General features: G+C 39.1%; 1 protein-coding gene across 1 annotated transcript; it reads left to right on the forward strand.

The window, feature by feature from the left end:
- Positions 1 to 6,119: 6,119 nt before the first annotated feature.
- LOC139188395 (uncharacterized) lies at positions 6,120 to 7,562 on the forward strand. Its single transcript, XM_070805701.1, has 4 exons — positions 6,120 to 6,434; positions 6,624 to 6,961; positions 7,183 to 7,293; positions 7,460 to 7,562. Exons 1-4 carry the CDS (start codon positions 6,120 to 6,122, stop codon positions 7,560 to 7,562), a joined length of 867 nt encoding a protein of 288 aa, XP_070661802.1.
- The last annotated feature ends 7,465 nt before the right edge of the window (positions 7,563 to 15,027 follow it).

Here is a 15,027-nt window from a genome sequence, read left to right on the forward strand (position 1 = left end):
TTCATTACTCCAGCAAAATTTTAAAACACCGATTTTCTTTTATCTCTTCATGTTGCTTCTGGTGACATGGGAATCAAATGAGGATGGTGGTATGTTGTTGCCGCAGTGAATCAGAGAGTCAAAGTTCACTGCCTGAAATTTTCTTCATCCTTTGCCCCTCCCCTCCATTAAGGTTAGTAGGTCAGAAGTTGATTTGAAATGTGAAATCTATCCAAAAACTTAAACTGCAGCCGAAATCATATCCTTCATAAACAAAGAAATCGAACATTTCTAGAAAACCCAATTCGATGAACAAATAACTTTGATTGAATTTACAAAAGTTGAATTTGTTTGGGTTAAAACTTGAACTTTGGGCTCAAAAGGGAGTCGGCCTAAAAGAAGGACTAGGAGGAAAGGAGCTCGAAGCCCAGCAAAAGCCCAGAAGGCAGAAAAGGCCTTTTCCCGACTAGGTGCAGATCATTTGAACCACTTGTTCACCTACCTAGAGACCAAGTGGTGTAGACCAGCCAGCTAATCAGCCCAAAAGCACTTTACAGTGGCAGTACAAATAAAAAGCTGATGAGTCATTGCCCTTCAAGCTGTATTTGGGCAAGATTAAAGCTACAGGAGGCTAAGCCAAACTGTCTATAAAAGAAGAAAGAGACAGAGATGAGGACACTTAATCAAACAAACAAATACAAGCACAAACTCTGCTCAAACCAGATTTGCCTTCACAAAGCTGTAGTCAGCCCCTAATCCTTCATCCTTTTCAAGATCAGCCCTTACAAAAGCCATCTTTTGTCTAGTTTATTAGCTCTGCTGCTCACTTGTAGTATCGATCTCCTTTATAGTTTTCATGTACAACTCATTTTCAGTCATTTAAATTACAAGTAATCTGCAAAATTAGTCACTTTCCTCTGTCATTTACATTTTCGAGCAACCTTGTCATTTACACATTGTTCTATCTCTCCATATAAGTAAAGTCCTTATTTTTAAGGCAAAGAAAGAACCTTGATTTGAGCAATTCCCACTCAAATGGCACAATCTCTTGATTTGAAGTCAAAAGGTGCAACCTCAATTATTCAAATCCCGTCTACTAGCGGCATCTAGTAGTGGCACGCCCGCACCCACCAATCTCGTATGTGAAGTAAATCCCCGCTATGCCCGCAAGGTACCATGGCGGATTTAGGGAGTGAACATATTTTGGCACGCCCAGTGGGACTCCTTTAATCAGATCTTACTTACCAAAGAAATATGTACAGAAAACCTGAAGATTTAAAAAGAGCGGATGTTCTAGAACATTTTGATGAAGACTTGCAAACTACCTTGTTGCAAATGTTACAAAGACTGGAGAGCGCCTCTGCAGGCTTCAGAAGGAAAGCAGACCTGGTTGTAAGACCAACTATTCATATATCTTTACCTCAACTTGGGGAAAAAGATAATAGGGAAAGAGAGAGACTTAAAACCAACCAGCCAGAGGAAGCAGTGGTGGGCAAACATACAGATCCCTTCTTAGAAGCCCTAGTAAATATGATCAGTATGGCATGGGCCGAGAAGGGGAAAGAAAAGGTCGCAAGGGAAATAGAAGAAGGAAGACTGGCTGACAAATCCACAAAAGGGGTGATCAGATTGACCGAACATCCAAAAGCAGCTATAATCAAAAGGATGGTTCTTTGTAGTAAATGCCAATGCGAGTGTGAGCTCGAAATACCACCAGCAGGAGTCCTCATGGATCATAAGCTGATCAGGAGGAAGGAAGAAGAAGAAAGAAAAAAGGCCCGTGAGAAAGCTAGGCGGACTGCAGGAAGAGATAATTCTCGAAGTGTTTTTCAGCGGTTAGGAGGCGATTCCCAACCTAGAGCTTTATCAGAGATATTTCGTAATCATGAAGCTTCTGAGGAGGCAGAAGACAAGGATGCCAAAAAAACCAAAAGAGAGGGGTGTAGAACATCTTCAATATGGCCATATAGGAAAAGAAGTCAAGAGAAATGATAGGATAACAAATCTTATCAAGAAAGATAACCCTGCCCGCCTCGGGCGAAAATGGTACGTGGTTGGAAAAAATGGACAGCCCGTTAAACAAATGGGAGCCTCCATGGTTAGAAGGGTCCAGAGGCAGCACAAAGCTTACATGAATTCTTTAAAGACCCCCGCGACGTCTGAAGCATCCAAGAATCAAAAGTTCGAAAAAATGTCATCTGGGGGGAGTAGTCAGTTTGGCTGGAGGAGTAAAAAAGAGGTGGAGAGAGCTAATAGTAAAACAGAAGGTGAAGGAAACCATGTACCGCAAAGCCTACACCCTGGGAAATATAGGATCTTGAGGAGAGCTCAAGAAGATATGATCATGATGGCAACTCCCGGATGGAAGACAGAGCCTATTTGTTTTGGAACTATTTCGCCTGAAAGAAAACCACATTCTCTATCATTAGTGGATCCTTTCAGTGAAGTTCTAAAGCAAACACCATATTCGGGCATGAATCAACAAGAGGGGGCACCAGAACCACTGCTTCCAAAAGATGCGATGGCCTGGTTAGATGAGTTCATAGAACAGATCATGAGCAAGAAAGAAGAACTGCCAGAGCCTAGCAATTTTCATATCAACATGGCGTATGTGTTATCTGCCATGTTTGGTGCCGAGCCTAATCAACCTGCCACTATGGAAGGAGACTATGTGACGACGGAGCCAATGATAGCCCATGTCAGTGTTGAGATAGTTGGAGAAAGAGAGTCGGGAAAAGCTGAATCTTCCGAAGCATCCAAAGATGGTCCTTTAAGGATCTATACGGATAAAATGGTGTTCAGTTGTCCAAACATGTTACTAGCCAACCATCTTAAGCCAATATATGTTGCAGCTCATTTGGAAGGGGTGCCTTTCAAAAGAATTTTAATTGATGGATGAGCGGTTATTAATGTACTGCCAACCAAGAAAATGAAAAGAATAGGGAGAGGCACAAAAGATCTTATTCCTACGAACCTCACGGTTTCAAGCTTCTCGGGCGCTATCACCAAAACTCATGGGATATTGCCTTTAGAAGTGGATTTGGGGTCCAAACAAATCATTTTGGCATTCTTTGTGGTAGATTGCACTTCCACCTATGGAGCCTTACTTGGAAGGGACTGGATCCACCAAAGTCTCGCCATACCCTCCACTCTACATCAACAAGTGGTTGTTTATCATGAGGCAGGGACAGAGGGACTAGGCTTTTGGGAGATGGTGGAGGCCGAATCACGGCCATTTCTCCCCATAGCCAATGTTGTGGATGCGAGTTTCTACAATCCCAACGTAGGAATTCTGAAATGTTCAGGAGCAGATGAGAACGGTCGCCTTACCAAGGTGACGGCCCAAAAGCTTTTAGAACAAGGAATGCTCCTTACTAGAGAAGAGTGGGATAGACCTTGTATCGTCCCAACACCCCTACACCATCAATAACAGAATAAAAGAGGAAGGATCAGGTAATGGCAGTTAGGTCCCTGATCAAAAGACTGTTGGTGTATGGGAAAGGAAGAAAGCAAGAAAGGGAGCTCTTAGACAAAGAAGAGCAGGAATGGCAGCTAGGAACTCCGACCAATCAGGATAGAAGCAGAGAAGAGCTTTACGGAGAAGAATTGGATATGGCCATACGAATGGCCGAGTGCATATATGACTTGGATGGGCCAAACCATTTGCCCGAAAGCCTGGAGTTAGTTGAATTTTTGTGCGCAGAACCGGACAAACCACCACCAGAAGTTCATGATCCTTTGGAAGTCATTGATTTGGGGACAGAAGAAGATCCAAAACCTATACAAATCAGTGGCTTGTTAGAAACTAATGATCGGGCGAAGATTATCTGTTTTTTATAAGAATTTAAAAATTGTTTTGCTTGGCATTACACTGAGATACCAGGTTTGGATTCAACCTTGGTGGAACACATAATGCCCATCAAGGAGGGGTATAAACCTGTTAAGCAAGCACCACGAAGGATGTCAAAGGAGATAGAAGAGAAGGTCAAAGAAGAAATTGGAAGACTAGTAAAAGCTGCATTTATTAGACCAGCTAAATATGTAGAGTGGTTAGCCAACATTGTACCCGTTTTAAAAGCCATAACAAAAGCAGTGCGATGTTGTGTTGATTACAGAAATATTAATGGCGCCACACGAAAAGATGAATATCCCATGCCCATGGCTGACCTGTCCATAGATGCGGTAGCAAAACATAAAGTCTTATCTTTTATGGATGGAAATGCTGAATATAATCAGATAAAGATGGCCCAGGAAGATATACATAAAACAGCTTTTAGGTGTCCCGGTCATGTGGGGGCATAATAATATCTAGTCATGCCATTCGGGCTCAAGAATGCTGGTGCAACTTACCAAAGGGCAATGAATGCCATCTTTCATGATTTGATTGGCCAGAACATGGAGGTGTACATCAATGACATCGTGGTAAAATCCAAAACAGAAGAGCATCATCTGATAGACCTCAAGAAAGCTTTAACAAGGATGAGGATCCATAAGCTGAAGATGAATCCAAAGAAGTGCGCATTTGGAGTTAGAGCGGGCAACTTCTTGGGGTTTTTGGTTCATCAAAGAGGACTAGAAGTGGACAAAAACAAATCTCAGGCAATAATGGAGTCGCCTTTACCCACCAATAAAGTACAACTTCAGAGGTTGCTAGGCAAAATTAATTTCTTAAGGAAATTCATTGCCAATTTAGCAGGCAAGATCCAACCACTGACTCATCTGCTGAGACTAAAGGATAAAGAAGATTTTGAGTGGGGACCACCACACCAAAGGGCTTTTGACAGCATCAAAGCCTATTTGACTTCTCCACTAGTGTTGGTACCACCTCAAAGGGGAAAACCCTTAAAGCTATATATCTCAGCTTCAGAAAAATCAATCGGAAGTTTGCTAGCTCAAAACAATGAAGGTGGGAAAGAGCAGGCGGTGTACTATCTCAGTAGAATTCTGACCGAGGTAGAAACAAGATACTCCCCAGTGGAAAGATTGTGCCTAGCTCTATATTTCACTGCCAGTAAGCCGAGGCATTACATGTTACCTTGTCACGTGCACATCATTGCCAAGGCATATGTGATAAAGTATATGTTGTCAAAACCAATGTTGACGGAGCATAAAGAGTTTCAAGATGAGATAATCAATATCCCGGGGACCCTGGAAGTTACTAGTGTTTAGATCCCGCCAAGCAAAGATATCTCGGGTAAAGAGGAGTGGGTCCAGCAAGAGATAAAAAGAGTGACTGGCCTCTGGATTACTCCTTGGAAGCTTTATTTTGATGGTTCTTACACTTAGAAGGCCTTTGAAGCTGGGATTGTCATTGTGAACCCCCAAGAGGTTTATCATTATTACTCGTTCCTCCTAGATTACCAAGGGAACACCAATAATCGGGCAGAGTATGAAGCCTTAATAATTGGTTTGGAAATCTTGATGGATCTAGGGGCAGTAGAGGTAGACGTGTTTGGTGATTCAGAGTTAGTAATAAACCTGCTAAATGGGGATTTCAAGTGCATACATATCACCATGGCAGGGTATTACTTGGCGGCCATGCAATTGCTGAGTTATTGGGATTCTGAGATATCAGTTAATCATGTTCCCAGGGGATCCAACCTAGCGGCCAACAAGATGGCGCAATTAGCCTCAGGCGTGCCAATACAGGAAAAAAATATGGGGTAGATGTCGAGATTCAAAGAAGAAACCTTCCTTCTATCCTAGAAAAAGGATTCAGTCTGGATGTAATGGTTCTAGAAACCGAGATAGAAGATTGGAGGTCGCCTATCACTCATCATTTAAATGATCCTTCTTCACCCACAAGCAAGAAGAATAAACAGCAAGCAACCAAGTATGTCTTATGGGCGAAGAACCTGCTAAGGAAAACTCCAGACATGTTACTATTAAAATGCTTGGGCAAAGAGGAATCTATAAGAGTGATGGCCGAGGTACATAAAGGAATATGCGGGGCACATCAAGCTGGAACGAAGATGAGATGGTTGCTTAGAAGGTATGGGTATTTCTGGCCCGACATGGAAAAAGATTGCAAGTCCTATGCCCGAGGCTGTGAAGAATGTCAAAGACATGGACCGCTACAACATGTGCCTTCAGTACCTTTAAATCCAGTAGTCAAGCCTTGGCCCTTAAGAGGATGGGCAATGGACTTCGTCGGGCAAATTTATCCAGCTTCTAGCAAGGGGCATACTTTCATAATTGTAGCAACGAATTACTTTACCAAATGCGTAGAGGCATCGGCCGTAAAATCCATAACCTCAGCTGTAGTTAAGAATTTTATTGAGACCAAGATTCTGCACAGATTTAGGGTGCCCGAAACTATAGTAACGGATCGTGGGCCATCTTTTATCTCAAAAGAAGTTGAAGAGTTTGCAAGCAAATACAAAATAAAAATGATCCAGTCCAGTCCTTACTACCCACAGTCAAATGGCCAGGCAGAATCCAGTAACAAGATGTTGGTAAACATTATCAAAAGAATGGTGACAGATAGTCCGGAAAAGTGGCATGAAAAGTTGGGGAATACTCTGTGGGCATACTGAACCTCTAAGAGGGTAGGAACAGGGACAACTTCTTATACTTTAATTTTCGGGCAAGATGCAATGTTTCCCATGGAGATCAATGTAAGTTCTGTCAAAATTCAAAATTAGTTTGGGTTACACAGTGAGGAGTATATCGAAGCCATGCGTCAAGGGATTGAATACTTAGATGTAGCCCGAATTGAAGCCTTGAACCAGATTCAGGAAGGAAAGAGAGCTGTTGCCCAAGCTTATAACAAAAAGGTAAAGATAAAGTCTTTCAAGGAAGGAGATTTAGTGTGGAAGACAGTCCTCCCTCTAGGGGCTCAGCTTAGGGGCTGTGGAAAATGGAGCCCGACATGGGAGTGTCCTTTCATGATTAGTCGAGTATTAGACAAGGGAGGATACTACTTGGCGGACCTCGAAGGAAATTGGCAGAGACATCCCATTAATGTCAAATTCTTAAAAAGGTATTGTCCTACATTATGGGATGTTAGAGACTGTTATATTGAAGATGATGCAAGATAAAGCAGGTTTCGGGATGTCAAAGTACAATGTTTGTTCATCAACTATTCAAGAAGACAAAAAGATAAAAAGTTGATAAAATAATGTGTTATTCATTTCGACAAATTGGTGAAATTTACATCAGATTCTGCCTCAGTGCACTATGTATGGTTCCTTTTGGATGCAGTAGTGTCTCAACCAGTTTTCTATTATCTTCATGGATAGAACCCGATCAGGTGATCGGGTTGTGCCGCCAAGATGAACATGGTAGAGGACCCTCAATGCGAATCGTCACCAGGTATGATGGTGAAGCCTGACTTATCAAAGCAACGAGCAGGAGGGCAAGCTATCAGAAGGAGACCACCTGACCAAAGGTGTTGGAGATAGCGGGCTGTTTGACCAAAGGTGTTGGAGATAGTAGACATTTGATGAAAATCCTTTTGCTCATGAAAATGGAGTTTTAGGAAACCCCAATTGAATTCGGAGGAACCCATTTTCCAGTTGAGGGAGATAAAAGAGAAGGCTAAAGAGGATCTGTTGGCTGGACAGGAGCAATTTCGAGCCTGAATTTATAGAAACCTCAGAGGATAGCTCAAAGGTCATGAGAAGAGCAAGAGATGCAAGATTGCATTCGTCCCGTTTAGAAAACACAAGTTCCGAGAGGAGATATACATGCATTCAGCTATTCAATCAATATTGGCGCCTGGAATTCCAGCCTGAATATTAATTGAAGGGGGCACTGTTTGGGTTAAAACTTGAACTTTGGGCTCAAAAGGGAGTCGGCCCAAAAGAAGGACCAAGAGGACAGGAGCCTGAAACCCAGCAAAAGCCCAGAAGGCAGAAATGCCTTTTCCCGACTAGGTGCAGATCATTTGAACCACTTGTTCACCTACCTAGAGACCAAGTGGTGTAGACCAGCCAGCTAATCAGCTCAAAAGCACTTTACAGTGGCAATACAAGTAAAAAGCTGATGAGCCATTGCCCTTCAAGCTGCATTCGGGCAAGATTAAAGCTACAGGAGACCAAGCCAAACTGTCTATAAAAGAAGAAAGAGAAATCAGAGATGAGGACACTCAATCAAACAAACAAATACAAGCACAAACTCTGCTCAAACTAGATTTGCCTTCATGAAGCTGTAGTTAGCCCCCAAACCTTCATCCTTTTCAGTATCAACCCTCACAAAAGCCATCTTTTGTCTAGTTTATTAGCTCTGCTGCTCACTTGTAGTATCAATCTCCTTTATAGTTTTCATGTACAACTCATTTTCAGTCATTTAAATTACAAGTAATTTGCAATATTAGTCACTTTCCTCTGTCATTTACATTTCCGAGCAACCTTGTCATTTACATATTGTTCTATCTCTCCATATAAGTAAAGTCATTATTTTTAAGGCAAAGAAAGAACCTTGATTTGAGCAACTCCCACTCAAATGGCATAATCTCTTGATTTGAAGTCAAAAGGCGCAACCTCAATCATTCAAATACCGTCTACTAGCGGCATCTAGTAGTGGCACGCCCGTACCCACCAATCTCGTATGTGAAGTAAATCCCCAGTATGCCTGCAAGGCACCATGGCGGATTTAGGGAGCGAACATAATTTACAAAAGTTGAAGAGAAAGAAAACTAAAAAGATGAATCACTAACCCGATGAAAATTTTCAATTTTCGGAGAAGAATTTGTTCCGAAAGCTCCAATCTTTTATGAATTTCTGTCATTGAGTTTGTTGATCTTTTTCTATTTGGAATGAACTGAAACCACACAGTGAACTTTTGAAAACTAAAATTAGCCTCCTTCCAATTATTCATCTCTAAATACTGGTGGTATGCAGGTGGTTAGCGTTGAACCTCCCAACTCAGATTGTGGAAATCTATGGGGTAGGAGAAAACTGCCCACTACCGCTGAGCAGTTTGAAAGGCTTAAGCACATCTACTTGTTTTGCTTATTTTTTTCAATTTTCCATTTTCTTTTCCAATACTTTTTGGATTTTTTTAAATTTGTGTTTTTAAATTGTTTTAAAAATTTGGGGATGTTCGTGACGTTGAGTAGGTCATGATGGTATATTTAAACCCTAGGTTTGAGCAAACTATGAGGGTTTTATTTTGTTTTCCGTACATGTGCTTTAATTAATTATATTTTAGTTATTTCGCATATAGGGGAAACGTATCCCGAGGACGTTTGAGGCCAAGCTAGGCTCGGGTGTTACGACCCAGCGACGTACTTGTGAGTGGGCAGTTTATTTTTATATCTATATGTATTTATAGTTTCCAGAATTGCATAAATACATCACTTTACGTATATATTGCCAAATAATTGATTATTGCGACATAATTGTAATAAATGTTGTTATATGGTTGAGATATTACTGTCATGACATTCATACATAATTGTACATGCTCATTTTGCTGCACTGGTGTTAGTACTCGCCCCAGGGCCAGGGCTAGTCCTTCACGTGTATGTTCACACCACACAGTTTACTCACCTTGGATCGAAGTTAGGTGTCAGTCATGTCGGGCAGATTGCATTAGGCAATCCGACTTGTATGTGATCGTGCTTCTGCACCAGCCTTCACGTGATCATAGTACTAGAGCATATTGATTACACCCAGTCATGTTTGTGTCAGAAATTATCTGTTTGAACTCGTGTGTCAGCCTAGATGGATGAGCACTTAGCTATACTTGATTATCACATGATTATATTATTGTGGCATTTGGTACATCATGATTTGGCATATTTCTGATTTCTATACTACTATAATGTTGTTGATTTTATTGTTTACATACGTATGTAGTATGTTTTAAGGAAACTATACTTGTTTTACGGCAAGGGGTTAGTATATTAAAAAAATAAAGGATTTCGTATAAGCATTGTTTTGCTGACTCACTCAACTTTGTTTTTTGCCACTCCAAGACCTAGATAGCTGTACTCTTTGTGGCACTCGAGGAATCTCGGCAGTTCTGACATTCTCTTCTGTTTAGACATACGAACTTATCACTGTTGTGTAATAAGTATACTTAGTTGCTTTGACTACTCTTATGTAGTCTCACTGTCTATTAGCTCTGAATATTTGTAGCGGGTTCTTCCCACGATTGCGCACTCTTTTACTATTTAGTATAATTAGTTCCAATTATTTTTAAATTTAATCACTTTTACGTCACTTACCATTATGGTTACGTCACCTCACGGTGATGGCCAGCATGGTTCGACCTTTTCAGGTCGGGTGTGTCAGTCTAAGAACTAAAATCAATTTTTAATCTTGTATAAGACATTTTTTTAAACTTCATCTTCTTTAAGGATTAAAATTTAATTTTTTTATTCTTTCTTTTGTATACCGTAGTATTAGCTGTACTTATATCCTCATGTTTCAGCTCTTCAATTTAATTTCCAGCTCCGGAAGTCCATGTTCACAAACAGCCTTCAACCTTCCAATCAATAATCATGTCAGAGCACATAACAAATCAATACTGTCCAGACATATTAAGCTATTGGGTCCTATAAAATTGAAGGGTTTTTGCAGTCGCTCCATAACACGAGCCGAAGGTTCAAAATTTACCCACTCGAGTTATCATAGTGAACCTAACTAACTTGAATTTGAGTTGGTCTGTATAAGAACAACTTACAATATAGCATCCCAATTTTTTCCGAGACACGAGCTGAATCCAACTTGAAATTGCTCCAACTCTTAATTGAAACTAATCGAATTCTCTCACCTGGAGCTTAATCCGGATTCCCAACTTCAGTTTATAACAAGTTATTAATTGGATTTCCCGCTTGCAATTTGAAAAGAAATCAAGCTCGTTTTATTTGGAATTGGATCCTCTCCGAGGCATATCCTCAGGATCCTCTTGACCGGGGTTATTGGGCCGTTGGATTTTTATCCAACGGTTACAATTATTATAACTTTTAGAGAGTCTCTTATTTGTAGCTGTTGGATAAAAATCCAACGGCCCACTAACACCAGTCAGGAGGATCCCGAGGGGTTGCCTCGGAGAGGATCCAATTCTGTTCTATTTATGCTCAATAAAATGGAAGTATTATGTTATCATATTCTTAGGCTAGGCCAACTATGATTACATAGCTGTTGGAAATTATATATTATAATATGAAATATTTTAATATATAATTTTAATAATTGAATGAAAAATAGTGTTAACCAATTTCTTAGAAAGGTTATGTTGTTTAGGTGTATTCCCTTGATAAATGATGTATACTTATAGATGAAAAGTTACATCTCTTTAATAAGTAGAAATTGGATTCTATATAAACCCATGAAACCATTGGTATTAAATATAGAAGATTATAGTTAATTTTTACTCTTGAGAAATAGGGTTTCCCCACTTTGTTTCTCTCATGTTTCGTGTGTCAAATTCCGAATCGTGTCTTGGGAGTACGAAATATATAAAGTTCGCCAGAGTCTGAAGATTGAAGTGCTTTGACTTCAGATTATAGATTATTGAATCCTGGGAGATGGACGTCTGTCGAACTACAAGCACAAGAGTATGGGCGAAATTCTATCTTTAGGACATTGCATTTATGCAAGCCTCAATCTTCAAGTTTGTCAGTTTTTCTAACTTTATCTCTAGTTGTTCATATTAATCTCATATATAATTGATGTTGTGAAATTTCTTTATGATTATTATTATTGGAATTTATTTATACCATATTTAGGGCCTCGTATTTAGATCTCGTACAAATACTCGGATGACTTAAATGTAATTATGTGATAAAGGAATGGGCAAATATGTAATAAGTGAGGAGTCCTTATTCTATAAAAGGACCCCTCACTCTCACAATTAGGAGAGGCCATTTTCTGAGGCCAATTTCTAGGCCCTCTCACCCCCTCTCAACGCTCTCACTCTCAGAGCTGTCTCTCCCTCAAATAAATACAATCAGTGTGGACGTAGCCTAAACCTTGAGGTGAACCACAATACATCTTGTGTTATTTACATTTCATTGCAGATTCACGGTCGGATTTACGTTGTACCAAGACCTCCGGTTTTGTGCATCAACAAAATTCTTTTATATTTCTCATATTTTCTAATATTGCTCCAACAATCTAAAGATAGAAATACTTTATGGAACAATTAGAAGATATGGATGTGTGAAATCTCATAATGTAGAACAACTAACATCATGAGATATTGAATGAGTCTAGCCATCATTTGGAAGAAAGAAACACTTCTCTAATACATTTGCAGGTTCCTAAGATCGATGTGCATATATATATGTGTGTGTGTGTATGTATGTATGTATGCTGCTATAAATACATTTGGAGAAAAGTAGTTATGATTCTATGTGGCTTCCTTTTATTGATCTGGTTTGAAAAACACGGTTAGATAAACATATATGATACTTGTTATGTCGATTTTGTCTACGTTAGATTAAAGATTAAATACTTGAGTATCAGAATGAGTGGAAATTGTCTGGAATTAAACTCTGAAATTATAATTACGTAGTTACGAGTTTTCAAATTGAAAAGTTGGTTACTCAATGAAACTGTATGCGACTCTCCTAATATGCTTTGATCAGTTTACAGTTTGTATCTTTGGCCAGATAAGGAAACAAATTGAGAGCCCATGTATGATTTGAACTGAGTTCATACGGAAAGGCACGATTGTTTCCATCGTAGGGTCATGGATTTGGTTCATTCAAACCGTAACAATTCGGTTACTGGTTATGGAGATGATAGTTCTTTCTCAGGCTGTAACCTTTGGTAGTTGTGATGGTGCCTAGATGCACGTCTTTGGGTGAAAAGCCATCATATGATGTTTGTTGCCGAAACCGCAAAGACTTCCCCAAATGCTTGAAGCCGTGCTTCATGCATATAGTTGTTCTGATGTAACAAGAAGGCAAGCAAAAATATGACAATAGTCAAAATGTCTTGTCCTTGTATATAGTCATGGGAAGTTCTTGATCTTCGATATGTGAAGATACACTTGTGGGCACTGCATGTATATATAGAGGCCTCCATCAATGTAGGCAAGAAGTCAAGCAATTGAGCAAGAGTTTTGTCCTGAATTACCACATGACGTTGTACCAAGAAGCTTTCATACACACGGCATCAGAAGTGATGTTCCATTAGTCAAGGCATAAAGCTTCATTATTTGGGATGAAGTTGCTCTCCTCTTAGTAAGATGACTATTAAATTGTGGGGGTCAAGACTTATGTTGAAGGAAATAAAGAGACTTCAAAAGTATTAGAATACTTTGCACAGTCACTTTGATAGGCCAAAGCCTAAACTCAAAAGGGGATGACATTTCCTTTGTGAGGATTCCAAATCTGTCATCCATGGCAATTTGAAAGTAGGCATAGGATGAAAGCCAATAAGTGCTTTGCCTAGAATTGTGTAGTGAGGCATATTAAGGCCTAAGATGTTAGATAGTCTATATATAAGAAGATAGAGTCTATATCTTAATCATTTCCTTCTTCTTAAACTACAAATGTGATCAATTCAACGATAAAGTTAAGAATTACCCACAATTATGAAAGAATTGTGGGGGTCGCTTATTTATCTTTGAGATATGAGATATGCATAAGAAGAATGGAAATGTAATTTGTTAATTGAGTGAGACAATCAAAATGTCATCTCTTGTAATGAGTAATTGTTTAATGTATGACAAGGTTAGAGACCATCTTACAAATACCTTAAATGTGGGGGAGTTTACCCAAGTGTTAGCAAATTACATAGTAATTAAGTCCTAATATAATTTTGAGGACTTGACATTTCAAACAATGTCAAACAACTACTCTCATATGAAATACAGCTTCATAAGATGGATTGTGCACACCATTAAAGATAGTCAACCTAGTAGTGGATCCAATTATTAAAGGTTAGACTAGAGAGTAAGTTGATCATCGAGGGGAATGAGGCTAAAGCCAACATAACTACTGAATTAGCCGAGCGGAAACCTAATTTAGTTGATTGGAGATCTCATGGTCTAAGTTCAATAGGCAAACTGGTTGGGCATGATTCAAAGAAGTTAACACACTATATACCTCATTCCTATGATGGAAGAAGTGTGTTGTCTGCAGACGTTTTAGGTTGTATATTTATACTTAAAGACAGTGATATCTTATAAATAAGAGGAATAGAGCATACTATTCTTAATCAGTGGTCACCTATGTGAGAGTAGAAGTGGATCGCTTCTATGAGAATGAGATGGCTAAATTCTCTAAAGCTCTCAAGAATCCGGGATTTGTCCAGGACCAAAATGAACACAACCGTATGAACCATAATATATTAGGATTAGTGATGTGTGTTGCTTATTGTCTCGGTTTACTACTGCGGTGAACAGTTCAAGATTTTATATTCACTGCGTCACCAAGTAAATCCGATAAGTATTCACTAGGGTAGGTTCAAGTCCAAAAGACACCTCTTTCGATGCATCTCTTGTCCGCCTGTACTCTCAAATTCTTCCAAATTTTTCATTCATGTGGGAGATTGTTGGAAATTATATATTATAATATGAAATATTGTAATATATAATTTTAATAATTGAATGAAGAATAGTGTTAACCAATTTCTTAGAAAGGTTATGTTGTTTAGGCGTATTCCCTTGATAAGTGATGTATATTTATAGATGAAAAGTTACATCTCTTTAATAAGTAGAAATTGGAATCTATATAAACCCATGAAACCATTGGTATTAAATATAGAAAATTATAGTTAATTTTTACTCTTGAGAAATAGGGTTTCCCCACTTTGTTTTTCTCATGCTTCGTGTGTCAAATTCCGAGTCGTGTCTTGAGAGTACGAAATATATAAAGTTCGTCAGAGTCCGAATATTAAAGTGCTTTGACTTCGGATTATAGATTGTTGAATCTTGGGAGATGGATGCCTATCGAACTACAAGCACAAAAGTAGGGGCGAAATTCTATCTTTAGGACATTGCATTTATGCAAGCCTTAATCTTCAAGTTTGTCAGTTTTTCTAACTTTATCTCTAGTTGTTTATATTAATCTCATATATAATTGATGTTGTGAAATTTCTTTATGATTATTATTATTGGAATTCTTTTATATTTATCATATTTTCT

Source organism: Malus domestica, chromosome 10 (genome assembly GCF_042453785.1).
Source record: "Malus domestica chromosome 10, GDT2T_hap1".
Classification (NCBI taxonomy): Eukaryota; Viridiplantae; Streptophyta; class Magnoliopsida; order Rosales; family Rosaceae; genus Malus; species Malus domestica.